General features: G+C 39.8%; 1 protein-coding gene across 1 annotated transcript in view; it reads right to left on the bottom strand.

Moving 5' to 3' along the window:
• HTRA3 (HtrA serine peptidase 3) overlaps positions 1-15948 on the bottom strand; it is a 27029-nt gene extending 11081 nt beyond the window's left edge. The window contains exons 1-5 of the mRNA XM_009705589.1: positions 15624-15948; positions 5979-6078; positions 3991-4213; positions 3107-3301; positions 412-444 (exon numbers count right to left, since the gene is read on the bottom strand). Coding sequence (XP_009703891.1) covers positions 412-444; positions 3107-3301; positions 3991-4213; positions 5979-6078; positions 15624-15795 — 723 coding nt within the window. The 5' untranslated portion in view covers positions 15796-15948. The remainder of the gene's footprint in view (positions 1-411; positions 445-3106; positions 3302-3990; positions 4214-5978; positions 6079-15623) is intronic.
• Positions 15949-15956: the final 8 nt, after the last annotated feature.

Here is a 15956-nt window from a genome sequence, read left to right as displayed (position 1 = left end):
GTGGAGTCACTACTACCACTACAGCCACAATTCGCTGATTTGCAAAATCAGTGTTGGTTTAAAGCAATCTATTTTAAAATCAGTTGTACAGGTTAACCCTGTCCCATCTTTGCCGTGCATCCCAAGTTTCACAGTGTAAAGGAGCATAGAGCATAACTGCTCCTACCAGATCCCATTTTCCTCACTGCTGTGTAAAATTTCCTCTGCTCTATGGGGAAATGTTTTTCAATGGTGTATGAACTGCGACCTAATTTGCACAGTTTGTATTAGCTTCAGGGTATCTGCCTACCATTAGCTTGAATGACTGGAAGTTGGTACTATCTATGAATCTTTTAAAAAAAATATTCTCCCACTTATTTCAAACTAGCTCTTAAAACAAAACAAAACAGAAACCAAGTCACTTGGACTTACCAGATTAACTAGAGGTCCTCCAGAGTTGCCATACTGTAAAAATGACATAAGGGAACAATAAATTGGTGCTTCACTATAGGAAATGCAATTTTCATTTCAAAGACTATTTTATTTGTACGTAAACAAAAGAGAGCAGGTCATTTCTTAAGTAGCACTGAAGGATACAATATTGATCACAGAACATTACAGGTAGCTCTTACCCTACCTGTTCACAACTCTTATGATTAGATTATTTTTTTTCCTAGAAACAGGCTGTAAGTGAGGAGCAGCAACGCACCATTCCAAACAGTTAGACCCTAAGTTTACAAAGGATCATTAAACAGTTAAAATGTGTATTTTGATTCTACTAAAGACTGTCAGAACAAGGTTTTGAAATAATTAATTGCTATTTAAAGTCATATTTCAGTGAGATGCACATACAGTTCTTAAGTACTTTTATTAATCACTTTGGTTTGTAACACTGTCAGTCTCTCTTATTCTCCACTGGAGAAGAACACAGTACTTTACGTGTTTAATCACAGTGTATTGCTATGAGGTAGGTACTACGTAAGGATTGATTTAGTAACTACAGACATGCAACCCTCTCTAGGGAGGGCATATAGCAGCCCTGAGCAGTCCAAAACTGCCTAATACCTAATGGCCTTCAAAGGAAACATGCAACAGGACCACAGGAAATGAGAGCTGGAGAAGTTTCTTGTCTGTCTTCATGTTGGCTCAACAAGTTTGTTTTTGACTAATGCCAGAGTTTTCAAGTAGGTCTACTAACAGCCAAGAGCAGCAACTTACCACTCAGAAGAAACAAAAGCTAAGTGATGCATGACAGCAACATGAGCCATATAAACTGTTTACACTTAGATAGCACTGGGCAAACCTTACAGATTCTCAGAAGAATAAAACAGACATTGAAGTTTTTAAAACAGCTTCAAAGTTCAAGTTTAAACAAAGGTATCAGTTTCTTACATTGTCTCTTTCCAGTGATCAGAGGCTACACACTTGATTTTTATGTCTGACTGACACAAAGGAAGCAAGAGAACTATTTTCCAGCCTTCCTCAGCATATCACCTTTCATTCACTTGTCCTCTCTTTGAAGGATGTGATAATGAAAGAACTTCAGCACATGCAGTACAGCTGCATTTAGGAATGTATGGTCCTGTTTTCTCCTGCCCCATGTTTCTGCTGTCCTAGCATGTCTCAGAAGGCAGCTGCATGCACATTCCTGCAGGAGAGTCTTGGCTGAGCCACAGGAATGCTCTGAATAGACCAGCTCTCAAACTCCTCCCATTCTCAGGAGAAAACTAGTGCATTAGCTAAGCACAAAGCATCCCTATGCCAGGGACTGTCTTCATATTTTGTGGCCTCAGATGGCAAAGCAATTCAAATATACTGTCATTTTCCTTACCTCCTCTGCTATCACTATTCCATCTGGTCTAGCGTTACCTGACACACTCTGCTATCCTTGTCTAAACTTGCACATTAGCTTTTGAGGGTAGTGAATGCCTAAGTATATATAAGGAAGCAGTTTGATCTTGAGGAATGTGTATAGCCGTGAAGTCAAGAATCCCATGTTCTAATTCTGTCTCTGCCACCAATTCAGTGTGTGCTCTCAAGTAACCCATTTTGCCTAAGTTTTCCTATTCTCCTTATAAAACTGAAGAGAGTAATTCCAATTAAATGTCTTAAGAGGTCCAGCTCCTGGATCATATAGAAGCTTTTTGAAAATCTCCTTTTTATGTCATCTCTTAGCACAAAAAGTAGGTACTCTCTTTTTTCCCATAAAATTTCTCTTGACAAGTCTATGACGACAAACATTTGTGAAGCGCTTTGTGTGTGTAAAACACTAAGCGTTATGACTTGTTATGTCAAATTTGACATTGAGGTCCAGCAAATAAATCCTGAAAATATTTTCCTTTCAATGTATAACAGATTTAAGCCATAAAATTTCAGGTCATTTTCTACCTCTGATATGCATGCAGTGCTCTTTTGAGAATCACAACAAGTTATATATACACCCAAGGACTTGACTTTAGCTCTTGGATCCCTCCAAGCTGCTCTGAAGGGACATTATTTTCATGTATTCCTATAAAACATGCAGTGCTAGGACTCTTAACTCCAAACTGTATCTCAAACTTTATGTTATTTTACACATAGATTCTAACTTGGAGTATGTGATGTGCAGAGGGAAAACAAGAAAAACAACAAAAAAACAGCCCTCTCCTTAAGTTCTTACCTGAGTGTTCTGTCATTAAATTGAAGCAGATACTATCAATCGGACTACTCCATTTGGTTCTAATGCATGGAGATGAAAGAAACTTTGGCTCTATTCTACAGTTTGCTTGGCCAGATCAGCTGAACAAGCAGAGAGAGAAATGTGTTGATTTACTGCTGGTGTATACAACCATGTGTAACTCTATGAGATCTACAGAATGACAAGGGTCTGTCATACATAACATCTTCATAGACAATCTCAAGGAGGGTAGTTTTATTTATCATAACCTTCACAACACTAATGCCTGAATGCAACTTACAGACACTGCATAGTCTTTTATAAAAAGAAGTCCCTATCACTGATTTTAAACAAAGCTGCTTTTATTTAGTGGATTCATTTTTCAGAGCACACACTTCCCTGCCGAGTATAGGTGGGGATTTCAAAGTCCCAGGACTGTGAAGCTTAGCTCCTCACGTACCTAGTACTTACATTGATAATAGCATCTGTCTGAATGTAATCCATATCTGAGTCCCGCAGGCCAAGTTCTTTGCCATCTCGCTGAGCAGTACTGACAATACCTGTTGTCACAGTGTTCTGTAAGGCAAAAGGACTTCCAATTGCCACCACAAATTCTCCTGGCCTCAGATCAGCAGAGTGTCCCAGTAACAATACTGGTAGTTTTTTCTTAAATAAATACAGAAAGAAATAAGCATTAGTTTATACCTGAAAATAATTTGATTGGAAAGATCAAAAACTAGCAAGAAGTTAGGAAAGTACACTTTCCATTACTTTAATGAAAGAGCCACTCACTGTCATATACCCAAAACTTATGCCACGTAAAGTTAGTATACTGCAGGGTGTTACTGTTTTAAGCTGTCTTCAGAAACTGCTAGCAGTAGTACCTTGCACTTTCATCCAGAAAAAAAAAAAAAAAGCCAGCATGATTTTGCAACATATTTCCCTGTTTTCCAGCAGATTGCTCCCTCCTCCTCCTAGAAACAGCATACAAACCAGCTGTTGACCAGCCTGCTGCTCTCCCTATGCTATGTACCATCTTGCAGTCCATGTACTGGCACAAGCTAGAAGGATTAGCCAAAATAGCCTGGGTTTTCAGGTAAAGATAGCAGAATGTGGCCACATATCAACTGAGCTTTTTTTTTTTTTTTTCTTCATTTTTAGCAGTTCCTAGCACAGAACACAAAGTAATTAATTCTAAGATATGAAAAATTTCCAGGCCTGTATTTCAGTACATTGTTTTCCACAGATATATTTCCAAGGAAACCCTAAACACATATTCCAGCCAATCACTCTGTAGTAACTGAAACCGAAATAGAGTTCCCAAATTAATTCATTCATCTGTTTATGCCACTCACCTTAGGGTGAATCTTTATTGTTGCAATGTCAGATTTCTTGTCAATGTCTTTTATGGTTGCTTCATAGGTATCTCCATTCTGTAGCTGCACTTTCAATTGTTGTCTCCCTGATATAGCATTGGTGCTTGACACCACGTGGGCATTGGTTACAATTAAACCAGAATCAGACATAATAAACCCAGATCCACTGGAAAGCGGGACATTTCGACCAAAGAGAGGGTGCCTGTACAAAAAGCAAGTAATTACAACTCATAAGGGAAGCATAACTTAAGAGAAGATTACATTAGAAATCATTTATCACCTTTCACCCTAAGAAACAATAAAGCATTTGATGACCAATGTTACAACCCTTACAAAAATTAAATCTAAAAAAATTGACAGAGAAGGGATCCTTTGCTGAAAATTGTGACGGCATTAGTCAGTCAGGGAGATAGGAACCGAGGTTTTCAGACAACCCGCAGGGTCTTTTTCCTTTGGTTTCTAATTCTATCTTTATAGGCTTCCTTGCAAAGAGGCTAGGTGACAAAAAGGGAAGGAGGAGGAGTCCATCCGCTCCCACTGGTTGCTGCTTCTATATGGGAAGAAAATGATGACAGGAAATAGTAGGGATGACAAATGGACTGATCCTCTAATGGGAAAAAGGGAAGAAGAAGGAACCTTGCAGCTGGACAGAGGAGTAAAGGAAGAGGTGATGTATCAGGGACTCATGAAGCCCAAGTGTAGACTGGCAGGAAAAAGCATGTCTGGAAACTGAAAGGACTGGGAATGTGAAAGAAAATAAATTAAAAACACTAACAATGGGTACAATTTGGTGGGAAACAAGATTTACTGCAATATAGACAGTTAAAAGACTTTATAAACTGTTTAAAGTACTATGACTTTTCTCTATGAACAACTGTTGTAATGACCTTCGATTTGTTAGGGGAACAGAAAGTGCCTGGGAAGTAGAACATGAGAAAAGGTCCACAAATTCTTCTTTCTTCCAAGATGTGCTCCTTATTAGGAAATTGTTTGAAAATTTTGGGCTATTCAGCAGTAAAGAATTGGAGCCAATCCCAGGCAGAAGGCAGTATAACAATTAGCGCCCAGCAGGCTGCTGGACAAACATTTACTTACCAAGAAAGAACAAACAATCTTAACTACATATGCAAAGATCTTAAACATCTTCAGCTGTAACATTCTCTCAAAAGACCAATCACCATGTGCATAAAGCTATGTCTCAGAAAACCTGATTATCTCAATTTTGCATATTAAAAAAGCCTGTAAAAATTCTCCAAGAAATTCTTAAGCCTATGCAAAATGAGAGTACTCCAAGCAGAAAGGTATTCAGGTAATGGAGCACATATAATATCTGCAGTAATTTGTTCTGACAGTAGGTTGGTTTGAGCACTCAATGTTAAACCTGCCTCTCAGGTTGTTTTGAGCACTCAACGTTGAACTTCCTGCCTCAGCTCCAGCTTCAGTACACTGAATATTGCTTTGTTTTGGTCAGCAAATTTATTAAATTTTTTTTCCTATCAGAAATCTTTTCTGTGTTTAGATAGGTTACATCTAGTTAACATGCTACCTCTTAACGTTCTCTTTGCTAAACTAAAATCAACTCTCATGGAAAGTAGAATAAGCAATAAGGAGCTATGTTTTTCCAGCTTACCTTCTGGGCTTGTTTTTTAAAACTGAGATAATAAACATAATCCAACAAGCAACACATTTTAGTGAAGGCTGGAGACCTCCAAAGATGAGATAGACTTATTTTATGGTAGACAATATGTATTGTAAAGTACTGTAAAGACTGTAAGCCCAATAAAATAGATCTACTAAACAGGAACAAACCACACAAATGGGTGGTTCTCTGGATAAAAGAATCTGCTGTAATGTTTCAGAGTATTTTCTGAACTTCAAGAATTCAAAAAGAAAGCTACTACACTGGAAAATCTTTGTAGACCTTTTTTAAACAATGCAATTAAAACACAAAGAATTGAAAGTGTTACCTGAGGAAAAGTTCGATGTGCACAACTGCAGGTGCAATCTTTTCCACCACATCTGCTATGAAGTTGAATTTGTATCTTGGGCTGCTGGACTGTAGGTGACCTATACTAGCAGAAAGAATTGGATATGTTAATAAGACGATACTCTTTTTTACCAAGTAGGTGAGATAAATATTCTTTAAATTGCTCTGTTGCTTCTACTGGGATAGTTTCCAAACAGGTATTGGAAAAGGAATCAAAGTCATTAAGATTGTTCAAAACTTATCCAGCATTTTGCTCGATCCTGAGAAAAATCATAGAATCATAGAATGGTTTGGTTGGAAAGGACCTTAAAGATGACCTAGTTCCAGCTCCACTGCCATGGGCAGGGACCCCTTCCACTAGACCAGGTTACTTAAAGCCCCATCCAACCTGGCCTTGAACACTTCCAGGGATGGGGCATCCACAACTTCTCTGGGTAACATGTTCCAGTGCCTCACTACCCTCACGGTGAAGAATTTCTTCCGTATATCTAATCTAAATCTACCCTCTTTCAGTTTAAAGTCATTACCCCTTGTCCTATTGCTACACACCCTTGTAAAAATTAAACATCAGCATCACTTGGCTATAAATTCTTTTACTGTCTTGGAAGTCTAGTAGTCTTGTCTGGGTATTTTTCTCTGGACAACCACTAATTATTATCCAAAATGCATAGGGTCATAGAATAAGTCAGATTGGAAGGGACCTCAGGAGGTCTGTAGTTCAACCTCCTGCTCAAAGCTGGGTGGGCTACAAAGGCAGACCAGATTGCTCAAAGGCTCTGTCCAGTTGGGACTTGCAAAACTCCAAGGATGGAGAGTCCAGAAACTCTCTGGGTAACTTGTCCCACTGCTTCACTGTCCACCATGAGGTAAAATTTTTTCTTATATCTAGTCTGAACCTCTCTTGTTGAGACTCATATTTCAACCCACGCCCATTGTCTCCCATCCTCCCACTATGCACCACTGTGAAGAGCCTGGCTCCATCTTCCTGATAACTTCCTCATGAGTACAGGAAAGCTGCTATTAGTTACCCCTGAAGCTTTCTCTTCTCCAGGCTGAACAAGCTCAGTTTCCTCAGCTTCTTCTCACAGGAGGTATGTCCAGCCCCCACAACCATCCTCATGACTTTCTCCTGAAGTCACTCCAGTTTGTCAACACCTTTCTTTTATTGAGGGGCGCAAAACGGGATGCACTATTCTCAAAGTGGTCTAACAAGTGCTGAGTAATACAGCTGCAGCATTTGGGAACTGCACTTAGAACCCAAGTCAGGATTTTTCGAAGTAGACACATTAGAAACCTACTGTAAATTATAATCTTTGCACTTAAAAAGTTTTGCAAATTCACATTTAAGCTGTCACAAGCAGCTGGGCATAGCAATAGATCACTAAATACTAAGCGTTCTGATAAAAGCCAGTGCGGTACTACATTAAACAGCACTATACACAGCATTTATGAATACTGAATACAATTCTGTGGAATGAAGATCTTAGAGAAGGAAAAAAGCCTACTGCATCCTGGCTTCTAATGTCACAACATCCTGGATTCTAACATCACAACATCACAAAGTAATAATAATGCTCGTGCTAGAATGTCATACTTTCTGCAGTCCCTAATACATGGGGACTTATCATCGCATATGTTAAACATATGCTAGGGGACATATCAACACACTCAAATAGCAATCTTTTATGTTCACAGCCCAAAGCTTTAAAATTAAGTGTGGGATCTAGGGAAGGGAATAAATGAGTTGTAATCAGATACAGCAATAACATTTTTGGCTTTTTTCAAATCTGGTGCAATAGCACACTGTTTATCCCAAGAGATATAATTGGTTTTCTGCCATTTAGTCAGGAGGGAGAGGTTCTAAGTTCTAATTTCTAAACCATATCAACTCTTCAGAAGTGATGCTTTGCACCATCATGACTTGCTCCAAGTTCAACTCATGCTGAAGGATGAACTTACTCCACAGTAGCTCTTGCGTACCAAGTCAACGCTTGGTCTTAAGGGTTCTAGATTTGCCTATTTCTAGATCACATAACATAGCAATGAGTCCAGATACAGATTCTGTCTTTTGAAAGTATACACTTTTCTTTCATCAGCTGCCCTTTACCAAAGTCTTTGAAAGAAAAGTAGGTAGGAGGCATCACACAAAAAGGAAAGATACACAGAAAAAAAAGGAGAGAGAAGTTTAAGAGAGTTCTCATGCGTTTTGGTATTCTGTGTAGTTCTTAATTAAAAGATCATTTTCACCAATCCTTATCTACAGGTGTTTTAGAGTCCATTAAACCTTGTAACTTGTAAATTACTTGGGATGAATATAACAATTACAGCACATTGGAGTCTAACTTATTTACAAAAAAGATGTCTCACTGATCTATTCCATTCTTTGAATGAATTCATAAGATAGTAGATGATAGAGAACTAGTTGTTATAGTTCCTATAGTCTCTCAGAAAACTTTCACAATAAAGTGTTAGAGAACCTACAAAATCAGAAAGTGAGAGGCTTTACATTACCACAGCATCCAAAAGACCTGAAGCAGAGACAGAAACTTATGGAATGGACCCAACACTGGTACCAAGGAAGAAAGTATTGAAGAAACCAGATCAAGACAACTAGGCATCTCTCCACAGAAGTCCATGAGTTCTTTTTCCTGTTAGGGAACATGGGATTTACTTCTGAGGGGAAAGAAACCATGCTTACATTTAGCAAGCTAAATTTATATGATACAGTATAAACAGAAGGAAGAACTTGGCAGGACTAGATTCGGTCTATTATTTTCATGTACATTCTCATGCACTCTGAAAAATCCCTCTAACCAACTGAATATGCTTGTTTCAGTACTTAGTTTAAAAGAGACATTGCAAACAGGAATCACAGAGGACAGTCAAATGTAAGCACAATATACTGTTATTTATTTTGCTTACTGGGCCACTGAAGATTTATCTTACCTTCAGTTCACAAGCAGCTTGCCTGATTATGCAGTGTATCCTTTGAAGTCTACTAACACGACTTTGAATGCTTGCATACACAGCAGTGTTCACTGACAGGATATAACACTATCATCACATTTATCTTAATAGAAATGACCACGCATCTATGAAAGACAGTTGGCTAGACCCTCAGCTGGTGAACTAGCATAGAACTGGGGGGACAAAGCATAGTGAATGCAGGCTTTCAGTTGGTGTAAATCAGCACAGCTCTATGTGAGTCAGGGCAACTAAATCCCTTTGCATCTGCTGCTTGCTGAATTGTTCTGCTGATGCCAAATGGTCACAGCATTGCACACGGCCAAAAGCAGAGGAGGACGCTTGCCAAAGAACTTAGTTTTCCACCACCCCTGACAACCCCCCAAGGGAAACATCATGGGTGGCAGTGGCTTTCCAGGTAAGATTTGGGGTAAGCAGAGAGAAAAAGTCTGAAAGAGGTAGCAAATGAATGTAAACACAGAAAGAGGCAAACAAAATAAAATGCAGCAATACAGAGAGGAGAGTGTAAAACTGAAGCAAAGTTCGTCTTCTTTCTATATCATAGTGAAACCATTTCTTGGTCTGAGCAGATGTCCAGAACCTCTCTGCTGGGGTCAGAAGACAAGAATACTCAAACCTGAAGGTGAATTCAAATCTGCACTATACATTAAAGGGAAATCTGAAACAAAGGAGGATCAAGAATAACAGACATGCAAACTTTGTAAGAAAGGTGTAGGTGAAGATCTACTGGCCTGATTAGAGATGAGCTGTTCTTACTATAGTCTGGTGGGGACTAAATACTGGTGAAAACTGACTTACAAAGTTGAGATGCCTTCATAGAAACTGATCTCTCTTGAATCATTTTCTGCAAGCTGGGAGTGATGAGAACCTTTAAACACATTATGTGACATGCCAGGAATTCAAACTGTGGACTTGGAAGATGTAACTGCAAACTAACATTTACTATAACACATACAGCCCTATCTAAAGGAACTGAAATGTTGGTTATTATTAATAACATTTTAGTGCATAATTATTAAATTGTTGGTTTTCATCAGAAGTCCTCAATACACTTTAAAAGGGAGGAATTGCAACCTGAGAAACTGAAGAAGGAAGCAAAATCCAACATGGTATAAGTTGCATAAGGTCACCCTGAAAACAAGTGTTATAATCATAGTAGTAGAATCAGGGCTTTATGTCAGAACTTCAATCTATCTTTTAATTTGCATTAGTTGGTAGACAGTAGCTGCTGCTACTGTTCTTACTAAAACATAAAATTAAATATGCATATTTTTCTTCCCTCTTCCCCCCTCCCCGATAACCTTGCTGTCTTGCAGAGTTTCACACAGCCTTCAGACCTCTGCTGGACTGTGAATGGAAAAGCTCTGAGTCTACAGCAGCTTTGTGTATTTTGACCTATTGACCTACTGAGATTTGCCACATATTTTTTCAAAGGTCTCTCAATAACATGCACTATTTTCCATGTTATTACTGCATGTTCAAAATCACCTCACAGTAACCAGAGCTAATTTATCTTGGCAAAAAGCCATAATTTAATCCAATTAACTATCGGTTGTATAACCAAGATATCAAAGGTGCTGCAATCAGGTTGTACTTGAAGCAAAACCAAATTTATACTGTATGAGACTTTAAGCTGTCTACACATTTCTTAACCAAAATAACTAGATTTTCCCAGTGTGCTCCATAGCCACAAATCAACCAGATTTTCAGCAGGTCTGAACTCCCATCCTATCATTTCAATTAAGTGATCAGATCTTCAGAAACTCTCCGGCTCCTCTCACAGAACACTCAAAACCCAGATTTGGATGTAAGAGCACAAACTGGAGATAAAGATGTTCAGCCTATTTTGTAAAATGTGATCTTAGATTTACTGTGCTATGGGCTCCAACTGCATTGCATTTACATGGCTAAAGCTAAGTGACTGTCAGGTAGGAGTATCCTTATTATCAGCTTAAGACTTTTCCTGTATAGCAGTGTTATCTACAGGCTATGAGTTCATTTAATAGTGTTTTATTTACTTTCTTGCAGAGACAATAGACCGACTTCAATCTCATTAACATTGCTGTGGATCAGGAACAACTCTAACAAATTTGTAGAGTTAACCTAGTACGAAGAGAACTGGAAAAAAATTTCAGCAGAAATAAATTGTCATAATCCCACTGAAGACAATAACGCTAGATCAAATTACATTTGCAAAAGACTGAAAGTTTCTGAGTATCTGCCAACTTACTCCCTGTAGAATTAAATCAAATCACATTCAATGCTTTCTTAAAGACAACACATTGTATTAAAATCCACAATTTTATATTCATTAAGACTTTGTGAGTCTGGGAAACTCATTCTTTTAAGGCTGTTCCCACATCCCCCTTTTAAAACCAGCTTCAGAAAAGATCTCTGCGTTCAGCAAAATTATTATGTCTAAGGGAGGACTGCAACCTGGCAGATCTGATCACCAGGGATAAACACTGTCCCTACTGTGCTTTCATGGAAAGAAATGAAAGACAAATAAAAGATTATAATGTCTCTGCTTAAAAAACAGAAACATCTGCTGGAAACATAGGTTCGCGCACAGCTTTCCTGATGAATTCAGCAATAAGATCAAGTTGCATAGCTGTGCACTGACCATAAAGCCTTGGTGAGTTTAATGCCGCATTATGGTTCAGGCAACTTGTTTATACAATGGATGTCTACCACGAAGAGATGAAAACAATTTGGTGAACCAACACCAAAGTGGCTTTCTTGTGCAGTGCAGCAATCACAACAGCCAGACGGAGACAGACTGGCATAAGCCTTCCAGCACAGACACCTCTCTGCCTCACTGACTTCAGATGCTTGTTACTCCTCCTTCCCAAGTGACTCTCATAAGGAGATGCAATGAGAACATCTCTTTCCTGTTAGCTATCCTATACAAAGCAGTGAAGTACTGTACTCTGAATTCTATACCAAACACTGTACAACATTCATCCTCACCTGCAGGAACTCAAAACAAACTCAGACAGAAGAAAAATAATCAGTAAAGGAATGTGATTAGAGTTTGCGTTTCCAGCCAATACCTTGCAGGGCAGTTCCCTAAATACAGCTGGAGGCAGCTGTAAGGCTTTGATGACAGTAACACAAGTAGGAGACTTCAGTATCTCTTACTGGGCCAATTTCTCAGAAATGCAAGTAATGATATGCTCAGTTGTTCCTCTGTATCATCAAGGTTATGTACAGGCACACTCCAAACACCCCACACAGAACTGTGTGCTATGACTCTGCTCATGCATTAACCATATTTCAAACATTTATTTTAGGGAACTGAACTTTTAGACTTATATCTTGCAAAGTTTTGGTTGTCATGGGTGAGACTTTACATCATGACCACTTTCTGAGAGTGACTTCAGTTAAACAATGCACAGGACAGACATTCTCAGGCAGAACCCTGCAAAGGATCAGTGTCAAAGCCAACATAGTTGTTTTCTGGAACTTCTTTCCTCAAACATTTTCTAATCAATCTTTTAGTTTTCCTTGTTGTGCTGACAAAATAGCACCCTTATTATTCAAAAAAATAATTTTTTGCTTCCACGTCCTAGGTGAGAAAATACAAATCTTTCAACATCTGAACTGTCTTCACAGAGCCATTAGCAAAATAACATTGCAGGGAACTATTAGCTATACTAAGAAAGTTGTACTGAGAGATCATAAATAGCCCTTTGTGCAAGAAAGAGTCTGACATAAATTAGCCATAGAATGTAGGTGACCGTGTGAATCCTTTGAGTGAGTAGTCTGACATTCTAATAGATTGATGATATGTGGCATTGTTAAAACTTAAATTTGCTGCAGTAAGAAACAGGGTTCTGTAAGAACAGATCTTTGAATACTGAGGTTGTCTTCCATAAATGTTTATGATATTACTTACACACTAGCTTATAATACCTTGTCTTTCTCACAGTAGCTGACAGAAGGTAGGAAAAAGCTGCTTGAGAAAATTCCCATATATTAAGCTATCTAGTGTATATCAGCGCAGACTGTTCCTATTAGTATCTCAGAGAAGTCCATGGGTCTGCAGATGCATAACGGTATGAGTAATAGTTTTCAGGGCATAGGCATACTGAAGAACATCAATGATAGAGTTCCTGTATCTCCATGCTGTACACATCCCCTTTAGTACATTGTATCTAGAACCTGCAATTTGGCATGGTGTTCTTCAAGCTAAACCAGGACTCCAACAAGTAAAAAAATATTTTAAATTCTGTCAATTTTGTAATTATCACTCAGTCATCCTGGGCACCTCTTTCCTCCCTTCCTTCCTGCACTCTTTACTAGCCTTTACCACTCCTTTTCCATGCACCCTCATTCACCAGACTTCTGTCACTAGGAAACTACAGCTAAGTTTTCTCAGCCTATCTAGGTTTATCACAGTCAGAATCTAACTTAGTATCAATACAAGCAACTGGAAATGGACAGGAGAAGACATTTCAAAAGCTGCTCTTCAGGGTCATTGCATGTTCTGAAAATGGCCTAAGTCATGCTATGTAAGGCTACTGTTATCTGAGATTGTTTTAGTACATGTATAGTTAAGTAAAACTGGACTTACTTCGTAACTAGCTTAGCCCTTCTAACTCTGAGTCATTTGAGGCCAGATTTCTTTCAAGAACAAGGAAAAGAGAGAAACTCAACAGTAATTTTAATCTGTCAACTTTCTTCTAAACCTCTCATTACAGCCATTGCATGTTATTGTTTAAAAAAAAAATTTAAAAAATACCATAATTGAGTTCTATTCCTGGCTCAACCACCAACTCAGTCTGACCTTGGGCAAGACACTTGGTTTCTTTGAGCTTCAGTTTGTGCAGCTGTAGAATTGAATAAAAAAAATTAAAACTTAACAGAGAACCAGATGCTTCATCTAAGCTGAGGTTTTCTGGGACAAAAAATAAAGCCAAAATAAAGTGAATACTAAAATAGTTGCTTGGGAAAAAAAAAAAGTTACCTCTACCTCACAGCTCCGAATTCCTAAGCCTATTAACAGTAGGTTCAGGAAGATTCCTTAAAGAAAATGTCATATATATCAAACCCCAAGCACTCAGTAAGCCCTTAGATGCAGGCTAGCTCACTCATTTTGGTTAAACAGTCTGATTATTTCATGTGGATGACTTCCAACCAAGTATTAGGAGTACTAAAGTTAATGGATGCTGATGTGAAAAGGAACACGCAAAGAGCAATTTATAACTACAGAACACTGGAGAGACTGATCATTGCAGCTCCAGGCTGGCACCTGGAGCAATTCTTGGCTCTGACAAGATATTCCTAAAGGAACTCCAGGAATATCATTTGACCTCCTCCTTCTCTGCACCACAGTTTGCCTTCTCTTAAGAGCGGGATATATGAAAGCTCCTCTATTCACAGAAAGGCTACAACAGCAGCCCTTTTCCCTCTGAGCCCTCCCCATAATTTTGGCAAGTTTGCTATCTATGAATAAACAGGATGGTTAGTGGTTCATCTGACATAATGGAAACACTAGTGCATGCTTTAAAACTCCATTATGCATATGACTTTTCTTTCCAGGAACATTATGAGAAAGGTAGCAGAAGCAAACCCTTACAATAACATATCAGTAAGTATGTGAAAAGACATTAGCAGCATTAACACTTTCATAAAGTGACACATTTTAATACTAAAAAAAATTTACCAACTGAAGTGATTACTACACTTTCTGAAGTTAAACCATCAAGCCTGAAGTTGCCACAGCATATCTCAACATCCAAGCAAAGGCCTTAGTACATTATTGCAAACAGAAGACCATTTGATATCCTGAGTGTCAATATTTTAAACTGTAAAGGAGGTTTGCAGGCATTTTTTCCCAGTTTAGACTCTACAAGATTACAAAACTTCTTGTGAACAGAAAATAGACAAAAGACTATGTTTTAGGTGTTTTATATAAGACCTGGTACTTCTGCCCTGTTTGAGTTACATGGCTTTAAGAGGCATTTTCTGCCTAGAGATGCCTGTCAGGTGAATACAAGTTGCCTCGCATACACCACCAGGGAAGGCCCTAAAGCACAAGCTTTCCCAGGTTCCTGCTCTCCTTGTGCAGCCCATGGTGCAATGATTCTGCAGTGCAACCTGCACAGGCAATGCCACCGAAACGCCTCAGCAGTGAGCACAGACATGAAATGAATGAGGTGTTGGCAGGACGAGAGCAAGGTTGTACTGCTGCCTTGCCAGCACGCCCTGCCTTGAGAAGGGATGACGGCTGAGGACGTAACTGCTGCCCTGCCTGCCAGCCCAACGCCCTCCACCGAGCTCGCTTCCATGCTGTCAAGTGCATTCGTCTCCTGCTCATGGGAGTGCTGCAGCAGTGACATGGACGATGCTGAAGCGCCCATGGCCATGCTACCAAGGGGAAACCTTCCCAAACGTCAACCCCAGGCCTCCAGCCCACACTGAGGATCAAAGAGGAGGATTTCTGCCATTCACACCTCTTCCCAATACCACAGCGATCACTGGCAGCAAAGAGAGACGCCTTGACCTTGCTAACAGTCTCTGAAGCCACCCAGTCTTCCTAGGTCACTGAAAATCGTGACTTTTCTTAGCCTGGAAACTTGCACACCCCTGCGCTGTCCACCCTCTGCCCCATGAGCAGGCCCCATCATGCTCCTACCCGATTCACAGGCTCCCTTCTGGACCTGGGCGACGGCGGGCAAGCCGTGTTGCAGTGCCTTGCGGCTCACCGCCTTCAGCTGGCAGATGTTGTCGTAGGTCCGGCCGTCGCTGCCGCACACCTGGGCGCTGAGCTTGCACTGGCAGACCCCCTTGGCGAACCGCTTGCCCATGGGGTAACGGCAGTCGAGGCTGTCCCCGCAGGGCGGGTCCTCCTTGCGGCCGCAGGAGTCCCCCTCGCCCGCGGCGCAGATGAGGCAGCAGTTGCAGCGGTCGGGGACGTAGCCGCTGGGGCAGCTAGGGCTGGGGCACTTGGAGACATCGCAGCGGGCTG

Source organism: Cariama cristata, unplaced genomic scaffold (genome assembly GCF_000690535.1).
Source record: "Cariama cristata isolate BGI_N322 unplaced genomic scaffold, ASM69053v1 scaffold7518, whole genome shotgun sequence".
Taxonomy (NCBI): Eukaryota; Metazoa; Chordata; class Aves; order Cariamiformes; family Cariamidae; genus Cariama; species Cariama cristata.
Note: the sequence above shows the minus strand (reverse complement) of the source record. Positions and strands in the feature narration are given on the sequence as shown.